The 24842-nt window shown below is 40.0% G+C and overlaps 1 protein-coding gene across 2 annotated transcripts in view; it reads left to right on the forward strand.

The window, feature by feature from the left end:
• The first annotated feature begins 4386 nt into the window (after nucleotides 1-4386).
• The window catches only part of LOC102914316 (uncharacterized), an 87226-nt gene continuing 66770 nt past the window's right edge, over nucleotides 4387-24842 (forward strand). The window contains exons 1-2 of one of the 2 annotated variants that reach the window (XM_076558035.1): nucleotides 4401-4509; nucleotides 7736-7850. In XM_076558035.1, the coding sequence (XP_076414150.1) occupies nucleotides 7836-7850 (15 nt within the window). In that variant the 5' untranslated portion in view covers nucleotides 4401-4509; nucleotides 7736-7835. Of the gene's footprint in view, nucleotides 4510-7735; nucleotides 7851-24842 lie in introns of both variants that reach the window. The other variant, XM_076558045.1, reaches the window with a different exon arrangement.

Genomic DNA, 24842 nt, shown 5'->3' on the forward strand with positions numbered 1-24842 from the left:
CTAAACCAGTGGTTCTCAAACTTCCTAATGCTGTGACCTTTCATTTTCTATTTTTTATTTATTTATTTATTTATTTACTTTGGTTTTTCAAGACAGGGTTTCTCTGTGTAGCTTTGTGCCTTTCCAGGAACTCACTCTGTAGCCCAGGCTGGCCTCAAACTCACAAAGATCCACCTGGCTCTGCCTCCCGTGTGCTGGGATTAAAGGCGTAAGCCACCGCCACCCAGCTTCTGTGACCTTTTAATATAGTTCCTCATGATGTGGTGACCCACCACCACTATAAAATTATTTTTACTGTTACTTCACAACTATATTTTTGCTACTCTTACGAATTATAATATAAATATCTGCTCTTTCCAATAGTCTTAGGCCAGTACTGTGATAGGGTCATTTGATCCCATAAAGGGAGCCGTGACCACCGAGGTTGAGAAGCACTGCTTTAAACTGACATGAATAAATATATAAATAAACAGCCCTTAAGAAAAAAAAATGGAATGAAATTCTTAAACTGGGAAACATTGAAAAACAAAAAAATAGCAGTAATGCATTTAAAGAAAACAAAATTTTTAAATGATACCCAAAATTAATGTTTTAAAATGATAAAAATAATTGGAAGAACATTTAGCTATACTGACTTTGAAATGGAGTAGGCATTCCCTGGCAGAGAGAATGCCATTAATAAGACACTGCATGACCTTGTACTATGTAAAATATTAGCCATTGAGTGCTGTACGATAACACATGGAGTTATAACCAATGGCCTGTGTCTCAAACCTCTCAGCTGTCTTAACCGTGTCAACTAGGATTGCACATATCTGCATAGGAGAGTTTGCTAATTGGAAACTGAATGCTTAGTAGTTAAAGCTATCCTCCCTAGATTGTACACCCACCAATTCTGTCTGTCTTCATTCACATAGAAGGAATTAATACATGCAGGGAAATTACACAGAAAGTCACTCAACATGCCCATCAGTTCTTTGTAATGGAGACCTCTGCAGCTCAGTGTCTTCAACTTCAGTCTGTGATCTAGCTTTTGTCTAGTCTGTTTCCCCCTGCAGTGTACACAGTACACTGTTCCTCCTCTTCTGGTCTGCAGGGAGAAGCCATGCTCCACACACAAATCCTTTCCCTATTCTGCAAATGGACAGTCTACTATATGACTCAAACTGGCAAATTTAGAACTCCCTCGTGCTGTAGACATGTAATCCAAGATTTAGGGTGGTTAGTCAGGAGGATAGCAAGGGCAATGCCCTTTGGGGCTACAGACAGGGTTCAAGTTCACCTCAGTCAACATAGAAGACCTTGACTCAAAACTGCTTTTCAAAAAGACTGGAGATGCTGTTGTTCTGGAATTAATATACCTTTATGGCACACCAGGACTTAATGTTGGTTTTGACCCTGTAGTGGTCCCTTGAGCAGCATTTAGATGCCAGTTTTTTTTTAATGGAGGAATGGGCCTTTCTGCTGGTTGTAAATCAGGGTTACCTCCTTTTCTTTCTTTCTTTCTTTCTTTCTTTCTTTCTTTCTTTCTTTCTTTCTTTCTTTCTTTTTTTTTTTTGGTTTGCTTTTTTTTGTTTGTTTTTGTTTTTGTTTTTTTTTTCAGACAGGGTTTCTCTGTGTACCTTTGTGCCTTTCCTGGGACTCACTCTGTAGCCCAGGCTGGCCTCAAACTCACAGAGATCCACCTGGCTCTGCCTCCCAAGTGCTGGGATTAAAGGCGGGCACACTGCCCGGCTGGGTTACCTCCTTTGTAATGGGAATATAGCTGGTTAATCTACACTGGGGAACAAACATTTACATCTTATCATACTCATCTCTAACAGGCATAGTTAGCATACTACTTACCTTTGGGGTATTTGTGATGCAGCCCTCCCTTACCTAAATTCTACTTTGTGACTTAATGTCTCCTAAGAACTGGTATAAGAACTCCTTATACCATCAATTATATTACCATCAATTCTACTTTTTCTACATCACAGTTTAGCAGTGGAGTGCTACTCTACACAGGAAATACTGTCTACAACTTCCACAGAATTAACGCCAGATGGATTCTAAATCTAAATGTTAGATGTTCAAAGTGCAGAACTTCTGGAAGATACTAGAGGAACCAGGGCTCTCTCAGTTTGGCCAATCTGTGTACCATAGCAGCAACGCAAGCGCTAAGGGTGCTGCCTTTTCACAGTGATGTCAACAAGGATATTTCAAAGCACAGTCTCGCTCCCAATGCTCTGCACAGATGCAGCTGGTAGAGTGAAGTTACTCAGATGCTGCCAGCTGGCCCTGGGAATTGCAAAGACCACACAGAACCATGCAGAACCATACTGGACCATGCAGGAGTAGGCAAGAGCATGCGAAACTCTGCATCTGGCCACTGACTCCCACCCATTCAGGGAGGTTCCCACCACACTAGCTCCCATGGCTCAACTAGCAGCTCCTCCCAGTCTGGGGATAGCAGCCCCTGCTCACCATGCCGTGGTTTTCCAGCTCGCCCATGCTCTCTGCAAAGCTCCCTGCAGCAGCTGTCACAGCACCGTACACAAAACCACTGGCGCCTGCTTCTGAAGCTGGCAGCCGGAAGGACCCTGCACAACTTCTGACTGGCAGGTCGCCTGGAGTGCCTGATTGGCTAGTGAGGTCTGAGTGACAAGAGCACCTCCCATAGGGTTACACTGTGCTTAAAGACACACGCACGCGCACACACGCGCGACACACACACACACACACACACACACACACACACACGCGCGCGCGCGCGCGCTCAGGCACGCACACACGTTCCTGTTCCTGTCTTCCACCCCAGACAAAGACCTTTTCTAGGTTAACAGAGATAAGCATTTCAATAGCCCTTGCCCCTGGCTCCTAAAGCAGACCCTGCTATCTTCCTGCTCTCCAGAGGCACTTCCTTTTCTTCCTCCTGGACACAATGTGGCTAGATAGCTTATACAACCCACTATACTATATAGGATGGAGTGATTCCTTATCAAACAGGTTGAAGGGTACCTAGAATATTAACAACTAAAAAGAGATTTAAGAGCACAAAAGGAGATGTTTGTTATGTGACTTCACACTGAGGTCAGGTGAACTGAAGGTGCTTTTTACCTGGTTGTCACAGGGACTTCAGACAACCAGGAAAGAAAAGCAGGAACTTGATCACAAGTCTTTCTCCTATCAGAAAGCTGGATGGTGGCTATTGTACCATCCAGAGACCCCCAAAGATCACCAAGAGAACAAATCTGATGAAAACCAAAGAGTCTTTTTATTGTTTTGAGTTAACCTGGGTGTCTCTGTCCATCTGACACAGCAGCAGAACAGGAAAGACCATGAAGAGCCATCAAGCAGGGTTTTTAATAATGGTGCTAGACCCACACAATTAGGAGGTGCACACCAGACATTTTCTGCCATAACCGAAAGGATATGATATAACATCACTGGTATAATAAACAAAGCAACAGATATGTCCTGTGGGATACAATAACATAGATTGCTAGAAGATATGGCAATTTCCTTGCAGCTGCAACTCTCCAATCAGTTCAAACCAAGCATCTCTAACTTGAAGTAGGCACCAGTCCTGAGCTAGTAACTATATAGAATTGGAATTCCCCAGATCCTCTACCCTAACCATTATTAAAAACCCTGCTTGATGGCTCTTCATGGTCTTTCCTGTTCTGCTGCTGTGTCAGATGGACAGAGACACCCAGGTTAACTCAAAACAATAAAAAGACTCTTTGGTTTTCATCAGATTTGTTCTCTTGGTGATCTTTGGGGGTCTCTGGATGGTACAATAGCCACCATCCAGCTTTCTGATAGGAGAAAGACTTGTGATCAAGTTCCTGCTTTTCTTTCCTGGTTGTCTGAAGTCCCTGTGACAACCAGGTAAAAAGCACCTTCAGTTCACCTGACCTCAGTGTGAAGTCACATAACAAACATCTCCTTTTGTGCTCTTAAATCTCTTTTTAGTTGTTAATATTCTAGGTACCCTTCAACCTGTTTGATAAGGAATCACTCCATCCTATATAGTATAGTGGGTTGTATAAGCTATCTAGCCACATTGTGTCCAGGAGGAAGAAAAGGAAGTGCCTCTGGAGAGCAGGAAGATAGCAGGGTCTGCTTTAGGAGCCAGGGGCAAGGGCTATTGAAATGCTTATCTCTGTTAACCTAGAAAAGGTCTTTGTCTGGGGTGGAAGACAGGAACAGGAACGTGTGTGCGTGCCTGAGCGCGCGCGCGCGCGCGTGTGTGTGTGTGTGTGTGTGTGTGTGTGTGTGTGTGTGCGCGCGTGTGTGCGCGTGCGTGTGTCTTTAAGCACAGTGTAACCCTATGGGAGGTGCTCTTGTCACTCAGACCTCACTAGCCAATCAGGCACTCCAGGCGACCTGCCAGTCAGAAGTTGTGCAGGGTCCTTCCGGCTGCCAGCTTCAGAAGCAGGCGCCAGTGGTTTTGTGTACGGTGCTGTGACAGCTGCTGCAGGGAGCTTTGCAGAGAGCATGGGCGAGCTGGAAAACCACGGCATGGTGAGCAGGGGCTGCTATCCCCAGACTGGGAGGAGCTGCTAGTTGAGCCATGGGAGCTAGTGTGGTGGGAACCTCCCTGAATGGGTGGGAGTCAGTGGCCAGATGCAGAGTTTCGCATGCTCTTGCCTACTCCTGCATGGTCCAGTATGGTTCTGCATGGTTCTGTGTGGTCTTTGCAATTCCCAGGGCCAGCTGGCAGCATCTGAGTAACTTCACTCTACCAGCTGCATCTGTGCAGAGCATTGGGAGCGAGACTGTGCTTTGAAATATCCTTGTTGACATCACTGTGAAAAGGCAGCACCCTTAGCGCTTGCGTTGCTGCTATGGTACACAGATTGGCCAAACTGAGAGAGCCCTGGTTCCTCTAGTATCTTCCAGAAGTTCTGCACTTTGAACATCTAACATTTAGATTTAGAATCCATCTGGCGTTAATTCTGTGGAAGTTGTAGACAGTATTTCCTGTGTAGAGTAGCACTCCACTGCTAAACTGTGATGTAGAAAAAGTAGAATTGATGGTAATATAATTGATGGTATAAGGAGTTCTTATACCAGTTCTTAGGAGACATTAAGTCACAAAGTAGAATTTAGGTAAGGGAGGGCTGCATCACAAATACCCCAAAGGTAAGTAGTATGCTAACTATGCCTGTTAGAGATGAGTATGATAAGATGTAAATGTTTGTTCCCCAGTGTAGATTAACCAGCTATATTCCCATTACAAAGGAGGTAACCCAGCCGGGCAGTGTGCCCGCCTTTAATCCCAGCACTTGGGAGGCAGAGCCAGGTGGATCTCTGTGAGTTTGAGGCCAGCCTGGGCTACAGAGTGAGTCCCAGGAAAGGCACAAAGGTACACAGAGAAACCCTGTCTGAAAAAAAAAACAAAAACAAAAACAAACAAAAAAAAGCAAACCAAAAAAAAAAGAAAGAAAGAAAGAAAGAAAGAAAGAAAGAAAGAAAGAAAGAAAGAAAGAAAGAAAGAAAAGGAGGTAACCCTGATTTACAACCAGCAGAAAGGCCCATTCCTCCATTAAAAAAAAACTGGCATCTAAATGCTGCTCAAGGGACCACTACAGGGTCAAAACCAACATTAAGTCCTGGTGTGCCATAAAGGTATATTAATTCCAGAACAACAGCATCTCCAGTCTTTTTGAAAAGCAGTTTTGAGTCAAGGTCTTCTATGTTGACTGAGGTGAACTTGAACCCTGTCTGTAGCCCCAAAGGGCATTGCCCTTGCTATCCTCCTGACTAACCACCCTAAATCTTGGATTACATGTCTACAGCACGAGGGAGTTCTAAATTTGCCAGTTTGAGTCATATAGTAGACTGTCCATTTGCAGAATAGGGAAAGGATTTGTGTGTGGAGCATGGCTTCTCCCTGCAGACCAGAAGAGGAGGAACAGTGTACTGTGTACACTGCAGGGGGAAACAGACTAGACAAAAGCTAGATCACAGACTGAAGTTGAAGACACTGAGCTGCAGAGGTCTCCATTACAAAGAACTGATGGGCATGTTGAGTGACTTTCTGTGTAATTTCCCTGCATGTATTAATTCCTTCTATGTGAATGAAGACAGACAGAATTGGTGGGTGTACAATCTAGGGAGGATAGCTTTAACTACTAAGCATTCAGTTTCCAATTAGCAAACTCTCCTATGCAGATATGTGCAATCCTAGTTGACACGGTTAAGACAGCTGAGAGGTTTGAGACACAGGCCATTGGTTATAACTCCATGTGTTATCGTACAGCACTCAATGGCTAATATTTTACATAGTACAAGGTCATGCAGTGTCTTATTAATGGCATTCTCTCTGCCAGGGAATGCCTACTCCATTTCAAAGTCAGTATAGCTAAATGTTCTTCCAATTATTTTTATCATTTTAAAACATTAATTTTGGGTATCATTTAAAAATTTTGTTTTCTTTAAATGCATTACTGCTATTTTTTTGTTTTTCAATGTTTCCCAGTTTAAGAATTTCATTCCATTTTTTTTTCTTAAGGGCTGTTTATTTATATATTTATTCATGTCAGTTTAAAGCAGTGCTTCTCAACCTCGGTGGTCACGGCTCCCTTTATGGGATCAAATGACCCTATCACAGTACTGGCCTAAGACTATTGGAAAGAGCAGATATTTATATTATAATTCGTAAGAGTAGCAAAAATATAGTTGTGAAGTAACAGTAAAAATAATTTTATAGTGGTGGTGGGTCACCACATCATGAGGAACTATATTAAAAGGTCACAGAAGCTGGGTGGCGGTGGCTTACGCCTTTAATCCCAGCACACGGGAGGCAGAGCCAGGTGGATCTTTGTGAGTTTGAGGCCAGCCTGGGCTACAGAGTGAGTTCCTGGAAAGGCACAAAGCTACACAGAGAAACCCTGTCTTGAAAAACCAAAGTAAATAAATAAATAAATAAATAAAAAATAGAAAATGAAAGGTCACAGCATTAGGAAGTTTGAGAACCACTGGTTTAGATCAATGCCTTCTGTAGCTCAGGCTTGCCTCACACTGTCTGATTGAGGAATGCTTTGAACACCAAATCCTGCCTGTGCTGCCCAGTACTAGAAAGACAGTCCTCAACACCTTCTAGGCTAGGCCTTGACTGGTCTGTGGGAAGGAAAAATAGACCAGTGAACTTCGATAGATTTTATTGTGAATTTACAAATGAAGTGGGACCTGTGTAAAAATGAGTTCACTGACCAACTGTAAAGCAGGTGTAGTCACAGCACAGAGAGGGTTGGATTAGAAAGAGGGTGAAAGCTTTTCTGCTGTGACAGTAGTTGACATTAGAAATGAGTAGTGAGGTAATCAATTGTAGATGATCAATAAATGTCCTGACTGACCATTTCTTGGGTCCACAGACCAGGCAATCAAGAATCTGGGCAAAGAACTGAATTTTCATGAAACCAAAATACTGTAGTTACACCAGTTCAACTTAAATAGACACACTGGATAAAATGGTGTGGCCCTGCCTAACATGACTGTGTTTTTCAGGTTTAAGATGCATACTCCAAGAGAAATGATGCGAGTAGTATTTGGTGTGCCCTAATACAAATCTCTAGCCTTGGAGCACATGGTCATAACAGAATTATTTCGGATTATAATTACATTATTTCCACTATCTCTTTCCTGCCTCCAACCCCTCCCATAAACCCTTCTTTGTTTTCTAATCCATGGCCTCTTTTTGTTTAACAACAGTTACTGTTTGGATGTGACCTGTGTTTGGTTGCAGGACCTACCAGTTGTGAAGTAAAGGGTTGGCTACAATGGACATTGAATGTGTAACAGCATGTGCACACATAGAACCCTGAGCCTTAGAAGAGGAACAGGAAATGCTCTGGGAGAATGTAAGATTTTACTAAACTACAAAATTCCCAGATTAGGGTCCTGTCTGATCATAGTGTGGCAGGACAAACCTGGGAGGGTTTTTGCTCTCTGGGTCATTTGATCTCTGCTCACCCAGTAGAGTAACTGCTAATGTCCTGAAGCCCAGCTGGGTGGTCCTGGCTAATGAGGGACTCGGGGAAGGCTTAGCAATCAGGAATACCAGTAGGAGGTAGTTTGTAGACTCTTTCCAGGATTCTCCCCTTGGTCTGCTGTAGGGAGCTGTAAGGAAGACCACAACCCATGCCATGGTGAGTGTGGGGGCCACTGTCCCCAGACCAGGAAAGGCAGGTTGACTAAGCTGTCAGAGCTGCTTGGACTGGGATGGACCATGAGCCAGACTGAGGTTCTCTTGGTCCTTGTGGTGACCCTTGGCCTCTGAGCTGTGTTGAGTGTGGATTCCCTGGGGAGGGGGAGGCTCTGCCTTCCTGGCATGGGAGACTATGAGCTTGTAATATCACTTCCTCATGCTATGTAATTGAGGCTTCCTTCATGCTATGTAGTTGAGAATTGCTTTGAATACCTAATCCTGCCTCTGCTGCCCAGTGCTGGGTAGATAGTGTCATAAGTCCTTCCAGTCTGGGCCTTGACTGGTCAGTGAGAAGGAAAAATAGACCAGTTAATGAGAGATCTCCAGTCTCTCTGGCTTTTAGTGGGGACTTATAAATGAAGAGGGACCTGTGCAAGAATTGAGTTCATAGACAAACTTTGAAGCTGGTAGAGTCACACTGCAGAAAAGGAGAAGCAGGACTGTGGTTGAGAGCTTTGCTACTTCATCAGTAGTTGAGATTAGCAAAGTGGAGTTAGGTGATCAATTTTAGATGCTCCATAAATATCCTGATTAGCCGTTTCTTGGGGTCCACAGATCAGGGCAATCAAGAATCTGATTATTATGAAACCAAATTGCTATGGTTACAGTATTTCAACCAAAATAGTTCTGGGTAAAATGTTGTGGCCCTGCCTAACAACACTGGTATTTTTCTGCTTTTAGATGTACACCCTAAGATAAAAGGTTTTGAGATATCTTTGATGTGGGCTAATACAAATCCCAAGTCTCGCCGGGTGGTGGCGGTGCTGCACGCCTTTAATCCCAGCACTTGGGAGGCAGAGGCAGGTGGATCTCTGTGAGTTTGAGGCCAGCCTGGACTACAGAGGGAGTTCCAGAAAAGGCACAAAGCTACACAGAGAAACTCTGTCTCGAAACAACAACAACAACAACAAACAAACAAACAAACAAACAAAAAACCAAATCCCTAGTCTCTGGAGCACATGGCCATAAAGCCTGTTTCAACTCTTCAAAATAATTTTTTGAGATTATAACTCCATCATATCTACATTCTCTTTCCTGTCTCCAAGGCCTGCCATCACCCCTCATTGTTGTCTAATTTGTGGCCTGTTTTTCTTTCATATCAGTCACACGGTAAGTTACTGTGTGTATGTGACCTGTATTTGGCTGCCAGACTCTCAGCTACAAGGCAATGGGTTTGCTGTACTTCACATTGACTGTGTAGTGGAATGTGCACACAAAGGACCCTGTGCTTTGGACGAGGAACAGCATGTGGTCTACGAGAGTAGAAGAATGCCTACTAAAATACAAACTTTCTAGACTAGGCCCCATTCTACTGGGCTGGGAGGGCAGAGCTGGAAGGACTATTCTGTCTGAGTCATTTGATCTCTGATCACCCAGTAGGGGAGCTGCTAATATTCTGAGGATTCTCCCCTTGGTCTGCTGTAGCCAGCTGGGTAGCCCTAGCCAATGATGGACTCTGGAAGGCTTAGCAATGAGGAGTACTAGTTGCAGGTAGCTTTCAGGTTCTTTCCAGGATTCTCCTGAGATTCTGCTGTAGTGCATTGTAACGAAGACCACAAGCTATACCATGGTGAGTATAGGGTGTTCAGAGTAGATCTGCTAAGCTGTTCTTTCTACTGGGATTTGGATGGACTATGAGCCAGACTGTGGTTCTGTTCATCCATGTGGTGACCTGGGCAGTCATCCTTGTTCTCTGAGCCTCACTGTGTATGAATTTCCTGGGGAGGGGGAGACTCTCCAGTCCTGGCATTGTAGGATGTGATGCCTGTGATATCATTGTCCAGTGTGAGCACACAGGCATGCTTTTGGTGTGCAATGGGAAGACAGATTGGAAAACTGTGGTCTTGTTTCTAGAAGTTCTGAATATTGCATTCCTCTTTCAGGTTTGTCTTAGAAGTGTTTCAAACAGTTTAGAAACTGATAGAAATATGGTGATGGTGATGTGGATTGCCTTTCAGCAATAGATGATTAGAATGTTTCTAATTTTCTGCTACCACCAGCCACAGTGGTGTGATTCAGTGAAGTTTAGTTTCAGGGGAAAACAGGAGTTTCTGAGCTGCAGAGGTTTCTCAGGTGTGCATGGTGTTGTGTGGGTGGATAGGGCAGAATCCACATATTGTGCCATAATCCGTGTGACAGGAGGCAGATTTTAAATTATTCTTCTATGTTGTTTTGGGATTGGGCATCGGTGGGGCTGGGTTTACCTGAAAACACAAGGAGGCATAAGGGGCTGCAGAGCTATAGCAGGAGATCACCTCTGTTTGCTTCTGTCTTTGGAAGAAATATCAGTAGCTGGTGGATCAGAAATAACAGTTTAAGGGTCACTTGGAGTTAATTTTGTGAAAGTTGTGAAGTCTGTGTTTATTTAATTTCTGTACACATAGAATCATGGGTAGTTGGGTAACATTGGGCAAGATCACACTTTTCCTGGCTAAGTTTCCTTTGGTCTTTTGATTAATAGTTGACTATATTTTCCTTCCTTTGTTCTTGGCTTCTTCTCTCTATCCCCTTTATTCTTTTATCAATATTGTACACATCCTTGATTGTTGTAGTTTTGTGATAAGTATAGAAGTCATGTTATGTCAATATGTGTACTATTTTACATAATTCCAGGAATTCATCATTCTGAGTGCCTCCACTGTGAATGTAGCTTTGTAATCAGCTTTCCTCTTATAAATTGTTGGGCACTGTTGTTGGATTGTATTCATTTTATGCTGCAAATTTACCATAAACAACATCTTAATTTTGATGCAGCATGTTCCCAAGGATTACTTATTTGCTTCTTTATTTATTGAGGTTTTGTTGTTCATATTGTTATCAATCTGTGAAAGACTTTTGGTTTATTGGATAAAATGTCTTGGCAGGTGGCTCAGCACATATTCTTTTTGGTGATGACCTGAGTTCAGATACCAACACTCGAGTTGAGAGGCTCATAACTATCTACTATTCCAGATCCTGCAAACACTCTCTCATGCACAAACACATGCAAAAAAATAGCAATACACTTGTTTTCAAAAGTGCTTTTGACTTATAAAGCAATTAGAGCAAACCAAGTTGCTTTAGGTGAACACTGATTCTTTAAAAGTCTGTTTTCTTGCATTTTGTTTTAAAAGTTTTAATTTCCTCACTCGAATGCAGATTTACAGGCAACCTTCAATTATTGGAAACAAAATGTTGTCTAAGTGATCTTAACTGACATCCTTTTCTTTATTGTAAGAGAATGAAATCCTTTTAGTAGCCAAAACTATGTTCTACAAAGTTGAAACCTCAGAAGGCTTCAAATGAATCTCTCCGAATTTGGTGGAGCACCCTCACACAACCCATTTTCTTTTTCTCTTCTTTCTTTCTTTCTTTCTTTCTTTCTTTCTTTCTTTCTTTCTTTCTTTCTTTCTTTCTTTCTTTCTTTGTCTTTCTTTCTTTCTTTTTCTTTCTTTCTTTCTTTCTCTCTCTCTTTCTTTCTTTTCTTTTTTTGGTTTTTCAAGCAGGGTTTCTCTGTGTAGCTTTGCAGCTTTCCTGGAACTCACTCTGTAACCCAGGCTAGCCTCGAACTCACAGAGATCTGCCCTCTCTCTTGATCTTAGAGAGTTGCCTCTGCCCAACTGTGTTTTCCAGTTGTTGCTGTCTTTATGTTTGGGTTTTAGCTGCTTAAGTGATTGGATATGATTAACACATTGGCTTTGGATCTTTAGAATCTTGTTGTATATTATTGTCTCTTTTTCCTTATTAGCTTCAGCTGTCAACATGTCATGGCCTAGAGTCATCTGAGAGAACATCAGTTGAGAATGTGCCTAGATCAGAATATCTGATTGCTATATCTCAAAGGGATTATGTTGATTATGATTGATGTTTGAAGTCTCTTTGACTAAGTTGGCAATATCTCTAAGCAAGTGGGTCTGGGCTGGATGAGAGAGGTAGCTTAGCATGGCCAAGAGAATAAGCTAGGAAGCAATGTTCCCTCATGTTTTGCCTTCATTTATTAGCTTGAGTTTGTATCCTAAGCTCCCGAAAAGATGGACTGTGACCTAGGGATATCAATCAAGTAAACCTGTTCATTACCACAGTTCCTTTTGGTTAGAGAATTTAATCATAGCAAAAGAGAAGAAAGTTGGAACAAAAAGTGGTACCTCAAATGTGATTTTTCTTGCTGCAAAGGACTTGAAATTCTTAGGCCTGCCCTTACTATCATGAATGGAATTGTTTTGTTGTTGTTTTGTTATCTAGCCCAGGAGGCCACTGATTCATGGCAGCTTTCTTCCTAGCTTCTGAGTGCTGGGGTTATATGACATGTGTTAGATCAGAAGAGCTAGGTTTACTGCTTCTTGTAGAGTTAGAAATGAAAGTGGTTCAGCCAATGAGAGCTATATAACAGAGTCTACAGAGCATGAGGGCATTTGGTCACATCCATTGTGCCATTCACACAATTCGGGGGATGATATGGGGGATTTAAAAACAAATATTCCAAGTGTGGAGTAATGGTAACCAAATTTGGCTGCTTGTCAGGAATGCAAGAAGAGCTTACTCCACCTTACTCAACATCATTTGAGTTACTGTGAATCATAGCTGTTAGGTTATGGATCCTAGGAAATGGAATTTTGAATAAAAATGATTTAATGTTGGTATTTGTAATTTGTAGCTCTAGAGACTTTCACAGAAGGAAGAACTCTCTACTTGGCATCACATGGAATCTCACAGTAGAGGGGTTCTTTGCTAGTACATGTATTCTGTATTTTTTAAAGTTTAAGGACTTCCCTGTCACCTGCCTATACTAATGGATGGTATTTTAATTTGTATGCATGGTAAATTGCCAACTTTGTCCTATGTTAAAGGTATCTAGCTAATGTTTAGCACTAGAGAAGTTTCAAACTGGTGTTAGCAACTGCATAGACCAGTGGATATAGTGAATTTTGGTAATTGTAGCCACTGTTGCTTTAGATAAAATTATTTTAAGCACTAAAATCTTCTCACTCATGAAGTTGACCTAAGATGGTTCAATAGTAAATCTAAGTTAGTTCTTGTATGTTTGACAAGCAATCACACATGACAGTATGATTGTACTGACTTTAGGTGCCAGCAATTATTTTAAAAAGTTTATTTACATGTATTTGTGAGATCTTGAGATGATTCATCAGATCAAAGGACATTGCTATACAAGGGTAATAAGCTTGTTCCTGGAAACTCATGGTAGAGAGAAACAAGTCCTGAAAGTTGTCCGTTGGCCACTGCATATGAGGTCTAGCATTTATGTGTTCTCACACATCACAGAGACACATCACACACACACACCTCCCTTTCTCACACACATACAAATGCACACTCAACATAAACATAAACACACACACGCACACACACACACACCACACACACAAATATACAGGCACTACTCTGTAGATGTAATAGTCTTATTAAATAAGAAACACAGAGCCAAATGCAGAGTAAAAGCTTAAGAGGTCAGAGCAGTAGGTAAGTGCTGCAGGCCGCAGGAATATATCATAAGAACTCAGCTGGTTATGGCAAAGTCACTACCTGGAGGGATCAGGGATTTCCTTCAGAGGAAGCCAAATCCCAAGGAGTTTTTGGTGTTACTTGGCTTGTTATATATCAGCTGTATTCTGTTATGAAAATCATGTGTGCCTTCATAGCTTTCCCAATTGACTTTTCCCTAAGAAGGGCTAACAGTGTGGACTGATCACTCTCTGGACATACACATTCCAGGTATTTAGAGAACAGCCTCAGGAAAGGCTTTCTCTGGAATTAGATTATCTCCCTTAGCCACTTTCAAGGACTACAGGAAACACCACCCAGGTGGGTGCCCAACTTCCGAGGACTAACAATGATAACAGCCCACCTGCAAGTCTCCTGACTTAAATTCCACAAGGAGACACCGTCCAGGGGGGCGCCCAACTTCCGAGGACTAACAATGATAACAGCCCACATACAAGTCTCCTGACTTATGGTAAATTTAAGTAATAGCTTTATACAATTTAGCTCGGACCCTCCCTTTATATACCGGGACTTCCAGGGCATAGGGAGGAGAAGAGAAAAGAGAATGGAAGAACTAGATAGGTAAGAACTTGAGAGGAACGAACTGAGATGGGGAAGATCCAGATTGAAGGGCTAAAAGAGAGGACTAGAGGAACAAGATGGAAGATGAGGAAGAGCCAGATGGGGAAGAACAAGATGAGGAAGAGCCAGATGAGAGAGAAGGAGACGAGAGAGGAGCTGATAGGGGAAAGAACTAGATAGATGAGAACCTAGAAGGGACAGAACTAAATGAAGGAATTAAGATAGAACCTAGAGGGGACAGTAGATAAATATAGAGAGAAATCAGGCAAGAAAGGAGCTAGACATGAGAACAGAACTGAAGCTGTATATAAAGGATGTTATGCCAGAGGAATTAAAGCAAGTGGATGATAGAGCTCTGTGTGCTGAGATTCTATTTCCTGAAATAGTCCTCGCCGTTAGTAGTTCTCTCTCCTGAGCCCCTGGGATGTAAAATATTAAGGCTGGTCCCTCTAATATTATACAAGAGGTAAGAGCTGATACTTAAATACCTTCCTTACCCTTTGCTGCTGCTGTTGTCTTTCCCATCCAAAAGAGACCTACTTTCCTGTGTATCTGTCTTTTTATTGACTTTCTGTTTCTTCCTTCTCATTGGTTGTAAACCCAACCACATGACCTCCTCATCACTGCCTGTCTATACAGACCTCCAGGTCTTCTATGGTTCGTATTGAGATTAAAGGTGTGTGTCTCCATGCTGGCTGTATCCTTGAACACACAGAAATCTGCCTGTCATGTGACAGGGATTAAAGGTGTGCACCATCACCACCCAGCTTCTGCTATGGCTTGCTATTAACTCTGACCCCCAGGCAACTTTATTTATTAACATACAAATAAAATCACATTTCAGTACAAATAAAATATCACCATATTTCCTCCTTTCTATTTTAATAAAAAGAAAAAAGGAAAAACTGTATAACTAATATAAGAAAAACTATATACAAAAGTACAATAACTATATATTATATATACAAGCAATAAATACCTAAACAATGTCTAGTTTGTTTGCATTTGACAAATTCAGAGAAAATAATTCCATTATCTATCCTATTATGTTAAGTCAAAAATGTACCTGATTCACTTTCTATCCTACCTTATATTACTAACAGAACTATCTTATAATATCTTTCAAATTTATACTCTTACACCTCTTTAGTGAGTTTCTTTTCTGAAATTCTTAACAAGGAAAACTATAACTATCTAATCTTCAAATATAAATAACCTATCTTCAACTCCCTCAGAGACCCAAGAAGGAAATAATATTACCTAATAAAAAATAAAAACAGGAAGTGCATGCAAGCAGCTTCCAAAAAAATGTGAGTTAACAGAAACAGCCAACTGCCTGGACAGTCACCCAAGGTTTCTCCGCAGTGTTGCAGCATCATCTTCAGCCTATAGGCTTAGCGTATCTGGCAGACTCATTTGTGAAGTAGGATGTACACAAGGTCAACAGTTCAACCTCACATTTGGTGAGAGCAGTGCATGAGCCAGAAATACATGAGTTCCACTAGTGTCATATTATGATTCAGGATTTTAAATTCTGGAAATTGTTGATGTTTTTTGAATTCAGCTGTCCATTCTTCTTGGCTGTGTGTGTGTGGCCTCATCTTGGCATCCCATTCTTCTCCACATCCCTCTATTAAATGCCAGTCTGCCACTGAGAGGTGTGAGCTTAGTTACTCTTGAAGAATAACTGTTTCAGCTGCTGTTCCACTGCACATCAGAAGTCATCAGCCCACTGTCTGTTCAGCTACCTTCGAAGAAAAGGGCACGGTACCTTTTCCAGATTGCAAAGGCCACTTCAGGGATGGTGCCATATTGTCCTGGCCTCAGAAGATGCCTTTCGATAAAGCCACAACCATACTTGTCTTGGCAAGAGTTGATAGTCCCTTTTTTCGTATCCTGTGTGTCCATTTTGTCCTGTTTGTCAGCAGTTGATTCGAGGATACTTTGTTGTCCAGTGGCTAACTTTTGCCACAATGAAAGTTAACTCCAATTGCAGTTTCTTCAATGCCCATATTTTCTCTGAAGTAGATTGATACTGCCAGGAGTCGACATGTCTCATAGTCATAACAAAAAAGAAAAATTTTCTAAGTTATTAAAACATTTTAAATGCCATATTCTGTAGATCTCTGAAGGGTTTGAAGATGACCTGTCTATCTAAAATATATCCTCTCGATCTTGAAAACATACCTAATATGACTACAAGTTTGAGTGTAATGTCTAACTACTAACTTTCATTTCTTTATATCCTAATAGTTGGTAATAATAACATTCAAGGATCAGCAAATTGCATTACATTGCTAAATGAACGGTATAAGTACAATATCTTGAACAAGATTAGAAATATATGTATGGCATTTTCTAACAATATCAATCTCAATATATATAATTTTTATACAATATAAAAAAGCCAATCCAATGTAAAGTATTTAAAACTAGTAATTGTCCTTTTTTAAAAAAAAAAAACAAGAACTTTAAATCTAATCTTCATTGCTTAGCCCTTTTCCTAACCCTTAACAACAACTTGTAACCAACCCTCCTAAACAATGAAAATTATCCCAGACCCAAAACCTATTAAAAGACCAAAAAACCACCGACCCGCACCACCTCTTTGAGAATGTGGGTGTTGTATTCCTAAAATGGGCAAAAGTATCTTTATTCTGAAAAGAAAAATTTTGGGTTAATTGTCAAATTCTAGGAAAGGTAGCTATATCCTTTGTTGTCCAGTTTGAGCATAATGCCAAAGTTCAAGGCTTATCTCAAGTCTTGTTCAAGTAGTCTTTGAACCTGGATCATCTCAGCTAGCCATCTCATAATTGCTCTGACCAGTTTGTAGCCCAAGCTGATCTGTAGGTGATGTTTGTCAGCTTAGTGATATTATTATTGTCCACGTGAAATTGTTGTTGTGGGGCCCCATCATCTTCCTGAGACTTCAGTTGATGTTGGGCCTGGCCATGATTTCCTGCAGAAAACTGATAAGAGACTCAAACAAAAAGATACGTATAGGCAGCTAACTGAAGCCTTTTTGATTTTTTAGAATTAGTATTCTATATGACCATTATTATCTTAACAAAGTTTAAAATATATATATAGTAAATTTTGATATAAAATTCATACTTGAAAAAAAAATTTAAAGAATCAGGATAGAATCAAAGAATTGAGATTAGTAGTAATAGAATAGTCCTTTAATTAATTTGGTTTTTCTCCTGTCCCATATCAGAAGATGGCTCTTTCTTCTGGCATGATACAGGGAGTTTGCATTTTCCTTTTAACAGCATGCTTGAATTTAAAGAAGGAGAGAGCCATTCTCCAACTCCAAAGCCAGCTTTAAATTTTAATTGAACTGGGACTACAAGAAGACCAATAGTGTTAAATTTCTTTAGAGAAGAGCACAAACAAACATTTAGGAAGACTTATGAAATTTTGTAGATGATATACCAATAGGCCATTTTACTCTTTTTCTTGGAACAGATGATTTGTCCTTTTTCTTCAGTTGTTTCATTTGTCCAGTGTTTTTCAGATTCCTTAGCCTTCATTCTCCTAAAAGACAAAAACAAAAACCTTTCCCCAAGACTAATTTTGGGGAGGTTCCCTTTTGGCAAGTTATAGCTGATTAAATGAAAAGGCATGTGTTAATGGTCTAAGTTAGTTTAAATTGGGTGGTCATGCTGGTTAATGAACTATCACCTCTTCCGATTAAGAGGTCTCTCTTGTTCAAATCGAACCTTTATCAATTTTGATGGTATCCACAGCTTATCTTCTATTGTAGAAACAAAAGCAAAACCTCGTCCCCAATATAACACATATCCTGGTTTCCATTCTGAGGTCAGCACATCCTTAAAGTATATAGGCTGATTTAATTCTGTAGTTTTTTCTAATATCCAATGTCTCTCTGCAGCTGTTCTTCCTTTCTCATTAGCATTGAGAAAATTCAAAGTTAATAGAGCATTATGCAGTCTATTTCTGGGGGGTTTTGTTACCCCTTTCTGTTTATTTAGCATATCCTTTAGAGTTCTGTTTGATCTTTCTATAACTGCTTGGCCTGTAGGATTATGTGGTATACCTATAATATGCTTTATATTGTAATAAGCAAAAAACTGTTTTATTTTAACAGAGACATATGATGGAGCATTGTCAGTTTTAATTTGTGCAGGTATACCCATGATGGCCATAACTTCTAGCAAATGAGTGATTACAGAGTCAGCTTTTTCAGAACTCAAAGCAGTTGCCCATTGAAGTCCTGAAGTCCTGAATAAGTATTAATGGTATAGTGTACATATTTCAATTTCCCAAATTCTGCAAAGTGAAACACATCCATCTGCCAGATTTCATTCCTCTGAGTACCCTTTGGGTTACATCCTGCTGGTAATGGCATCTGATTGTAAAAGGAACAAGTAGGACATTTCCTTACAATTTCCTTGACTTGTTGCCAGGTTATGGAAAAATCCTTTTTTTTTAAAGATTTATTTATTTATTTTTATTTATTATGTATAAAATGTTCTGCCTACATGCATGCTTGTAGGCCAGAAGAGGGCACCAGATCTCACTACAGATGGTTGTGAGCCACCATGTGGTTGCTGGGAATTAAACTCAGGACCTCTGGAAGAACAGCCAGTGCTCTTAACTGCTAAGCCATTCTCATCCTGGAAAATCCTTTTTTAAACCTTTACTATTGACATGATTTTTTTAATGAAACTCTGAGGCCTCCAGCACATTTCCTATCAATAATTTATCAATCTCATCATTACCTTGTGCCTGGCAGACCTGTATGGGGTCGGTTGTGAGTTATTTATAAAGGATGATTCCTATTCCTGATTGTATCTTGTAACTGAATAAATAGTGAAGTTAATTCTGACTCATCAGGAATAAATTCTGCAGTCTCAATATGTAATACCACTCTTTCAGCATACTGAGAGTCAGTAACTAAGTGGAGAAGTTCTGAAAAATCCATTAATACCAACAGAATAGCATACAATTTCAATTTTTGAACTGAATTATAAGGACTTTGAACCACTTTACTTAAATTTTCTGATTTGTAACCTGCCTTTCCTTGTTTGTTTGCATCTGTATAAAATGTATGAACTCCAGATATGGGTTTTTCCTGTACAATTCAAGGCAAAATCCAATCAGCTCTCTTTATAAGATCAATTATATTACTTTTGCGATATTTGCTGTTAATTTCTCCCAAAAAATTACTGCAAGCTCTTTGCCAAGGTTCACTTTCTGTCCATAATTTTTCAGAGTCCTCCTTAGTTAAAGGTATGACAATTTCTGCTGGGTCTATTCCTGCTAATTGACGAAGTCTCAATTTTCCTTTCAAAATTAAGTCAGAGATTTTTTTCCACATAGGTTTTTAATTTTTTATTCAGTTTATTTGGTAAAAATAGCCATTCCAATATAAAATCTCCCCTCTGCATTAATATTTCTGTAGGAGAATGCCTAGAGGGTAAAATAAGCAAAATGCAATCCAGCTTTGGATCGATATGATCCACGTTTCCTTCATGTACTCTCTTTTCTACCAAGACCAATTCTTTCTCAGCTTCAGATAATAATTCTCTTGGACTATTTAAGTCCTTGTCACCTTCTAAGGTTTTGAAAAAATTATTCAGTTCATCATTTTTTACCCCAAGAATAGTTCATAGATTAGTAATGTGTCCAAATAATCTTTGAAAGTCAGTAAGAGTCTGTAATTGATCTCTCCTAGTTTGTACCTTTTGGGGTCTAATTTTTTGTAGACCTATTTTATGTCCTAAATAATAAAATCTCCTCTTTGTATCTTTTCAGGAGCAATTTGTAATCCCCAGCAAAGCAAAATTTTCTTTACTTCTTCAAACATTCTTTCTAAAGCATCTGCATTTCAGTCAGCTAGAAAATATCATCTATATAATGATAAATTATAGATTTAGGAAATATTTTATGTATCACTTCCAATGGCTGTTGTACAAAATATTGGCACAGGGTTGGACTACTCAACATTCCCTGTGGGAGGACCCTCCATTGATATCTCTTAACCAGTTGAGAATTATTAAAAGTAGGCACTGTGAAAGCAAATCTTTCTCTGTCTTTTTCTTGTAAGGGTATTGAAATGAAACAGTCTTTTAAATCAATAACACAGTAGGCAAAGGAATTCCAGATTGTAGAGAGCCCATTGGCTGAATTATTTTGTTGATTGCTCTAAGGTCTGTTACCATTCTCCATTTACCAGATTTCTTTTTAATAACAAATACAGGAGAATTCCAAGGGCTGGTTGATTCTTCAATATGCTGAGCATTTAACTGTTCTTCTACCAGCTCTTCTAAAGCCTGGAGTTTCTCTGTTGTTAGAGGTCATTGATGAACCCATACAGTCTTGTCTGTTAACCATTTTAAAGGTAGAGCTTTTGGTGTCTTTGGAAGATCATCAGTTGTTGTGCCCTGTTCTTGTATAATATGGATGGCTGGTGAGCACTCATTAGAATAATACCTTCTAATATTTCTCTCAGAAACATGTGCAAATTATGATTTGTTTCTGAGGTTGGAAGAATGTTAATCTGAGTATTCCATTGTTGCAACAGGTCTCGACCCTACAGGTTCGTAGCTATGTTAGCCATATATGGTTTTAATTTTCCTGTCTGTCCTTCTGGACCTATACTTTCAAGCCATCTTGCACTCTGTTTCACTTGAGATAATGTTCCAATTCCTAACAGCTGAACATTTACCTCCTCAAGAGGCCAAGTTGGATGCCAAAATTCTGGTGCAATTATGGTCATGTCAGCACCTATGTCTACCAGACCAGACAACAAAACACCATTTATTCTTATTTTTAATTTTGGTCTTTGTTCATTTATAGAACAAAAAAAATTTCTTTATGTTTTCTCCTGAATTTTCTGTTCTCTCTGTCTCAGCTGTTTCATTACCCTGAGCAGCCTGGTTTATTCCAATAGGCATTTGGTTATTTAATTGTTCTGAGTAGGGGTTTCCTCTATGACTGCAGGGAAGGTCTAAACTGGATTTGCTGTGGGGGCCTGCCTGAGGCCCCTCTGAGAGTTTCCTGAAGGCAAAGTATTACCTTACCTGTCCCTTGTTGATCTACATTGGTTGGTCCAGTGTTTTCTCTTACCACACCTTCTGCATACTCCAGAAGAAGGGGCATTCTATTGCCATTGTTCCTTGAAGAAACATTGTTGCTAGGAATGCTCTGTTTACAGTCCCTTTTCAAATGTCCTTTCTTTCCACATCCAAAACATCTGACATTCCTCAAACCTCTTGAAATTGCTTCTCCTATCCACATATCATCATGGTCATGAGCCTCAATATTAAGCATGTCTCTAATCCAATCTTCCAAGGTACAGATCTTGCCTTTAACGGCCTGATTATTCTTTTGTATGCTGCATTTGCATTCTCAAAATCCAAAGATTGAATTATTATCTTGCTAGCTTCTGAATTTGGGACCATTGTCTTTACTGCTGAAGTCAGTCTTTGTAAGAAATCCATAAAGGATTCTTTTGGGTCCTGTATAACATTTGTAAATGACTCAGTTTTCTTTCCTGGTTCCTAAACTCTGTCCCATGCATTCAAGGCTGCCATTCAACATAGAATTAGGGTTTGGATATCATATAAACATTGTGTTTGTATTGCAGCATATTGGCCTTCTCCAACAAGCTGATCCTGGGAGATTTGTATACCTTTAGCCCTCCATTGATTTTTCTGTTTTTGGCTTCCTCTTTGAACCACATTTGCCACTGCAGCTGTGCCCCAGTTTCCAGAACAGCATTTAACAGCTCTCGCCAGTCTTGTGGTATAATCTTATTATAAGTTGACCACAAGTTTAACATTTGCTTTACAAATGGGAAATGTGTGCCATAAGATACTATTGCCTCCTTAAACCTTTGTAAATCTAACATTTCAATTGGAGTCCAAATATTTTGTACATTCAATTGACCAGGTAGCTGCTGTATGGTTACCAGATAAATTGAGGGTGATTGTGTGAAAACAGGCTTTCTTTCTGTAACCTTATAATCGAATCCTGAAACAATTTCACAGTTAATTTCTTCTGTCTGAATCTAAATTTCTCTGTAATTCATTTTAACAGGTTTAATAGGTTTTTCTAAAACTTCTATCCTGGCACTTAAATTGACTATCTTTTAAAATAATAAAATAAGGATAAGGAAAGTAATAATGTGCATAATCCCATCAACATTAATATTCTCACATAGTTGTTCCATTTTCAGACTGCCCAAAATTTTATCAAAGTCCAATTTTCTTCTAATGTACACATAAAACCCATTTTTTTTAAATGTGGAAAAAATTTTTCTCTTTTAAATAGTTTTTTCCTTTAAAATATCTAATATCTTAATTGACTTACCAAGTCTGTGTAGAACAGTAGAAATCTGAGGGAATTTCAAAACAGCTACCTAGTGTCCGAGGTGGGAATCCAAAAAGAGAGAGACAGAGACAGAGACAGAGACAGAGAGACAGAGAGAGGCAGAGAGAGAGAGTTAGAGAGAGAAAGGAAAGAAAGACAGCATAGACACATACATGTTCTGGCTTGACCTGAGTTGAGCCTGGGCTCTGGCTTCCTTAAGCTCCCGCCACGTGAGTTGGCATTTTGGCCGCAAGCAGCTCTATCTGTAGATGCGCTTAGCTGCTGCAATTAACAGCAGCTCTGGCAGGCCTGAGTTGTTTGTGGTGCCAACTTTTTTTTAAGCCTGAGCTGCTTGAGTTGTCAATCTAGCTGCAAGTAGCTCCAGCTGTGGGTAACACAGCTTGTAGTTATGGTTGGTTGGGCCTGGAGCCTAGGCCGAGCTGGCCCAAGCTGGGGAGCCAGGGAGCCAGTGTGCTGCCAAGCTGCCAAGCTGAGCCAAGTGTTTTTTAATGAATTCTTGCCATGTTGGGTGCCAAATTAAATAAGAAACACAGAGCCAAATGCAGAGTTAAAAGCCCAAGAGGTCAGAGCAGTAGCTAAGTGCTGATACTAAAAAACCTTTCTTACCCTTTGCTGCTGCTGTCGTCCTTCCCCTCTGAAAGAGACCTACTTCCTGAGTATCTTTTTATTGACTTTCTGTTCTTCCTTCTCATTGGTTGTAAACCCAACCACATGACCTCCTCATCACTGCCTGTCTATATAGACCTCCAGGTCTTCTATGGTTGGTATTGAGATTAAAGGCTGTATCCTTGAACACACAGAGATCTGCCTGTCATGTGATAGGGATTAAAGGTGTACACCATCACCACCCGGCTTCTGCTATGGCTTGCTATTAGCTCTGACCCCCAGGCAACTTTATTAACATACAAGTAAAATCACATTTCAGTACAAATAAAATATCACCATACTACTCAATCGCAAAGACACACAAACACAAATACACACATACACACAAATTAATGCACAAACATAAAGACACACACAAACACAAATAGACACACATCATATAAACCACACACAACACATACACATACACACAGATACACACATCACATAAGCACACACACATACACACACACACACACACACACACACACACACACACACACATATACCCACAAAGAAACTTTCAGAAACAATATTAGTATTTAAATAACACTTAGGATATGTGTGTTGAATAAATTTATACAGGACTGGATTTTTTTCTTCAATTTGTTAATTTTTATTTGTATGCCATAACAACATGGTCTGAAAAGTTCTGACCTCATAGAACTAGTCTTTTCTGGTAGTCATAAAATAAATATTTGTAAGTATGATACTTGGAATACTGTGACTACTATTAGGAGAGGATGCATAAAATATTTTTGCAATTAATATTAGTAGTTTTGAAGAATCATTTTAATCTTTGTCAGTACCATAAAAGGTTGTGACTGTTGGAGACACTGAAATTTTAAAGAATCTTTAGGCTTATGTAATAGAGGACTTTAATATTTTGATGTAATAAAAGTAGACCTTGTTTGATTCAGTTTGTTTTTTTTAAACATTCTTTATATGTAGTTTTGGCTGTCCTGGAAATTGCATGTAGACCAGGCTTGTTGTCCCAGTCCCACCACTGGGAGCCTTATGTGATTATACAAGATGGCTAGTTCAGCCTCCATATTCTTAATTAGTAGCAGTCCTCACTGGGGCCACCCTTATAGGTTCCAGGAAGTTTGCACTGCATTGTTTCCACATGCCCTGCTAAAAACTCCCCTACTCTAGTCACCTCTCCCTGTCTTTTCCCCTTCTCTCCCTTCCTTACTCAGCTGACACTTTTTGTTCCCATCCCCACCTGCCTCCAGTGCACCCACAGTTCTATTTTCTCTTCCCAGAGAGATCTGTGCATCTACCCTAGAGCTATTCTTGTTATTTAGACTCTCTGCATCTATGGATTATTCTCTGATTAACTGTGATTGAACTTTACTTAACTACTAATATCCACTTATAAGTGAGTGCATACATATCATGTTTGTCTATATGCTTCTGGGCTGCCTCACTCAGGATAATAAAGAACTCAAGAAACTAGGCAACAACAAACCAAATAATTCAATTGTAGTGGTGTACACCCCTAGACAGAATTGTCAGTAGAGGAATCTAAAGTAGCCAAGAAACACTTGAAATTTCCAAGATCTGTAGCCATCTG

This window comes from Peromyscus maniculatus, chromosome 21, assembly GCF_049852395.1.
Source record: "Peromyscus maniculatus bairdii isolate BWxNUB_F1_BW_parent chromosome 21, HU_Pman_BW_mat_3.1, whole genome shotgun sequence".
Taxonomy (NCBI): domain Eukaryota; kingdom Metazoa; phylum Chordata; class Mammalia; order Rodentia; family Cricetidae; genus Peromyscus; species Peromyscus maniculatus.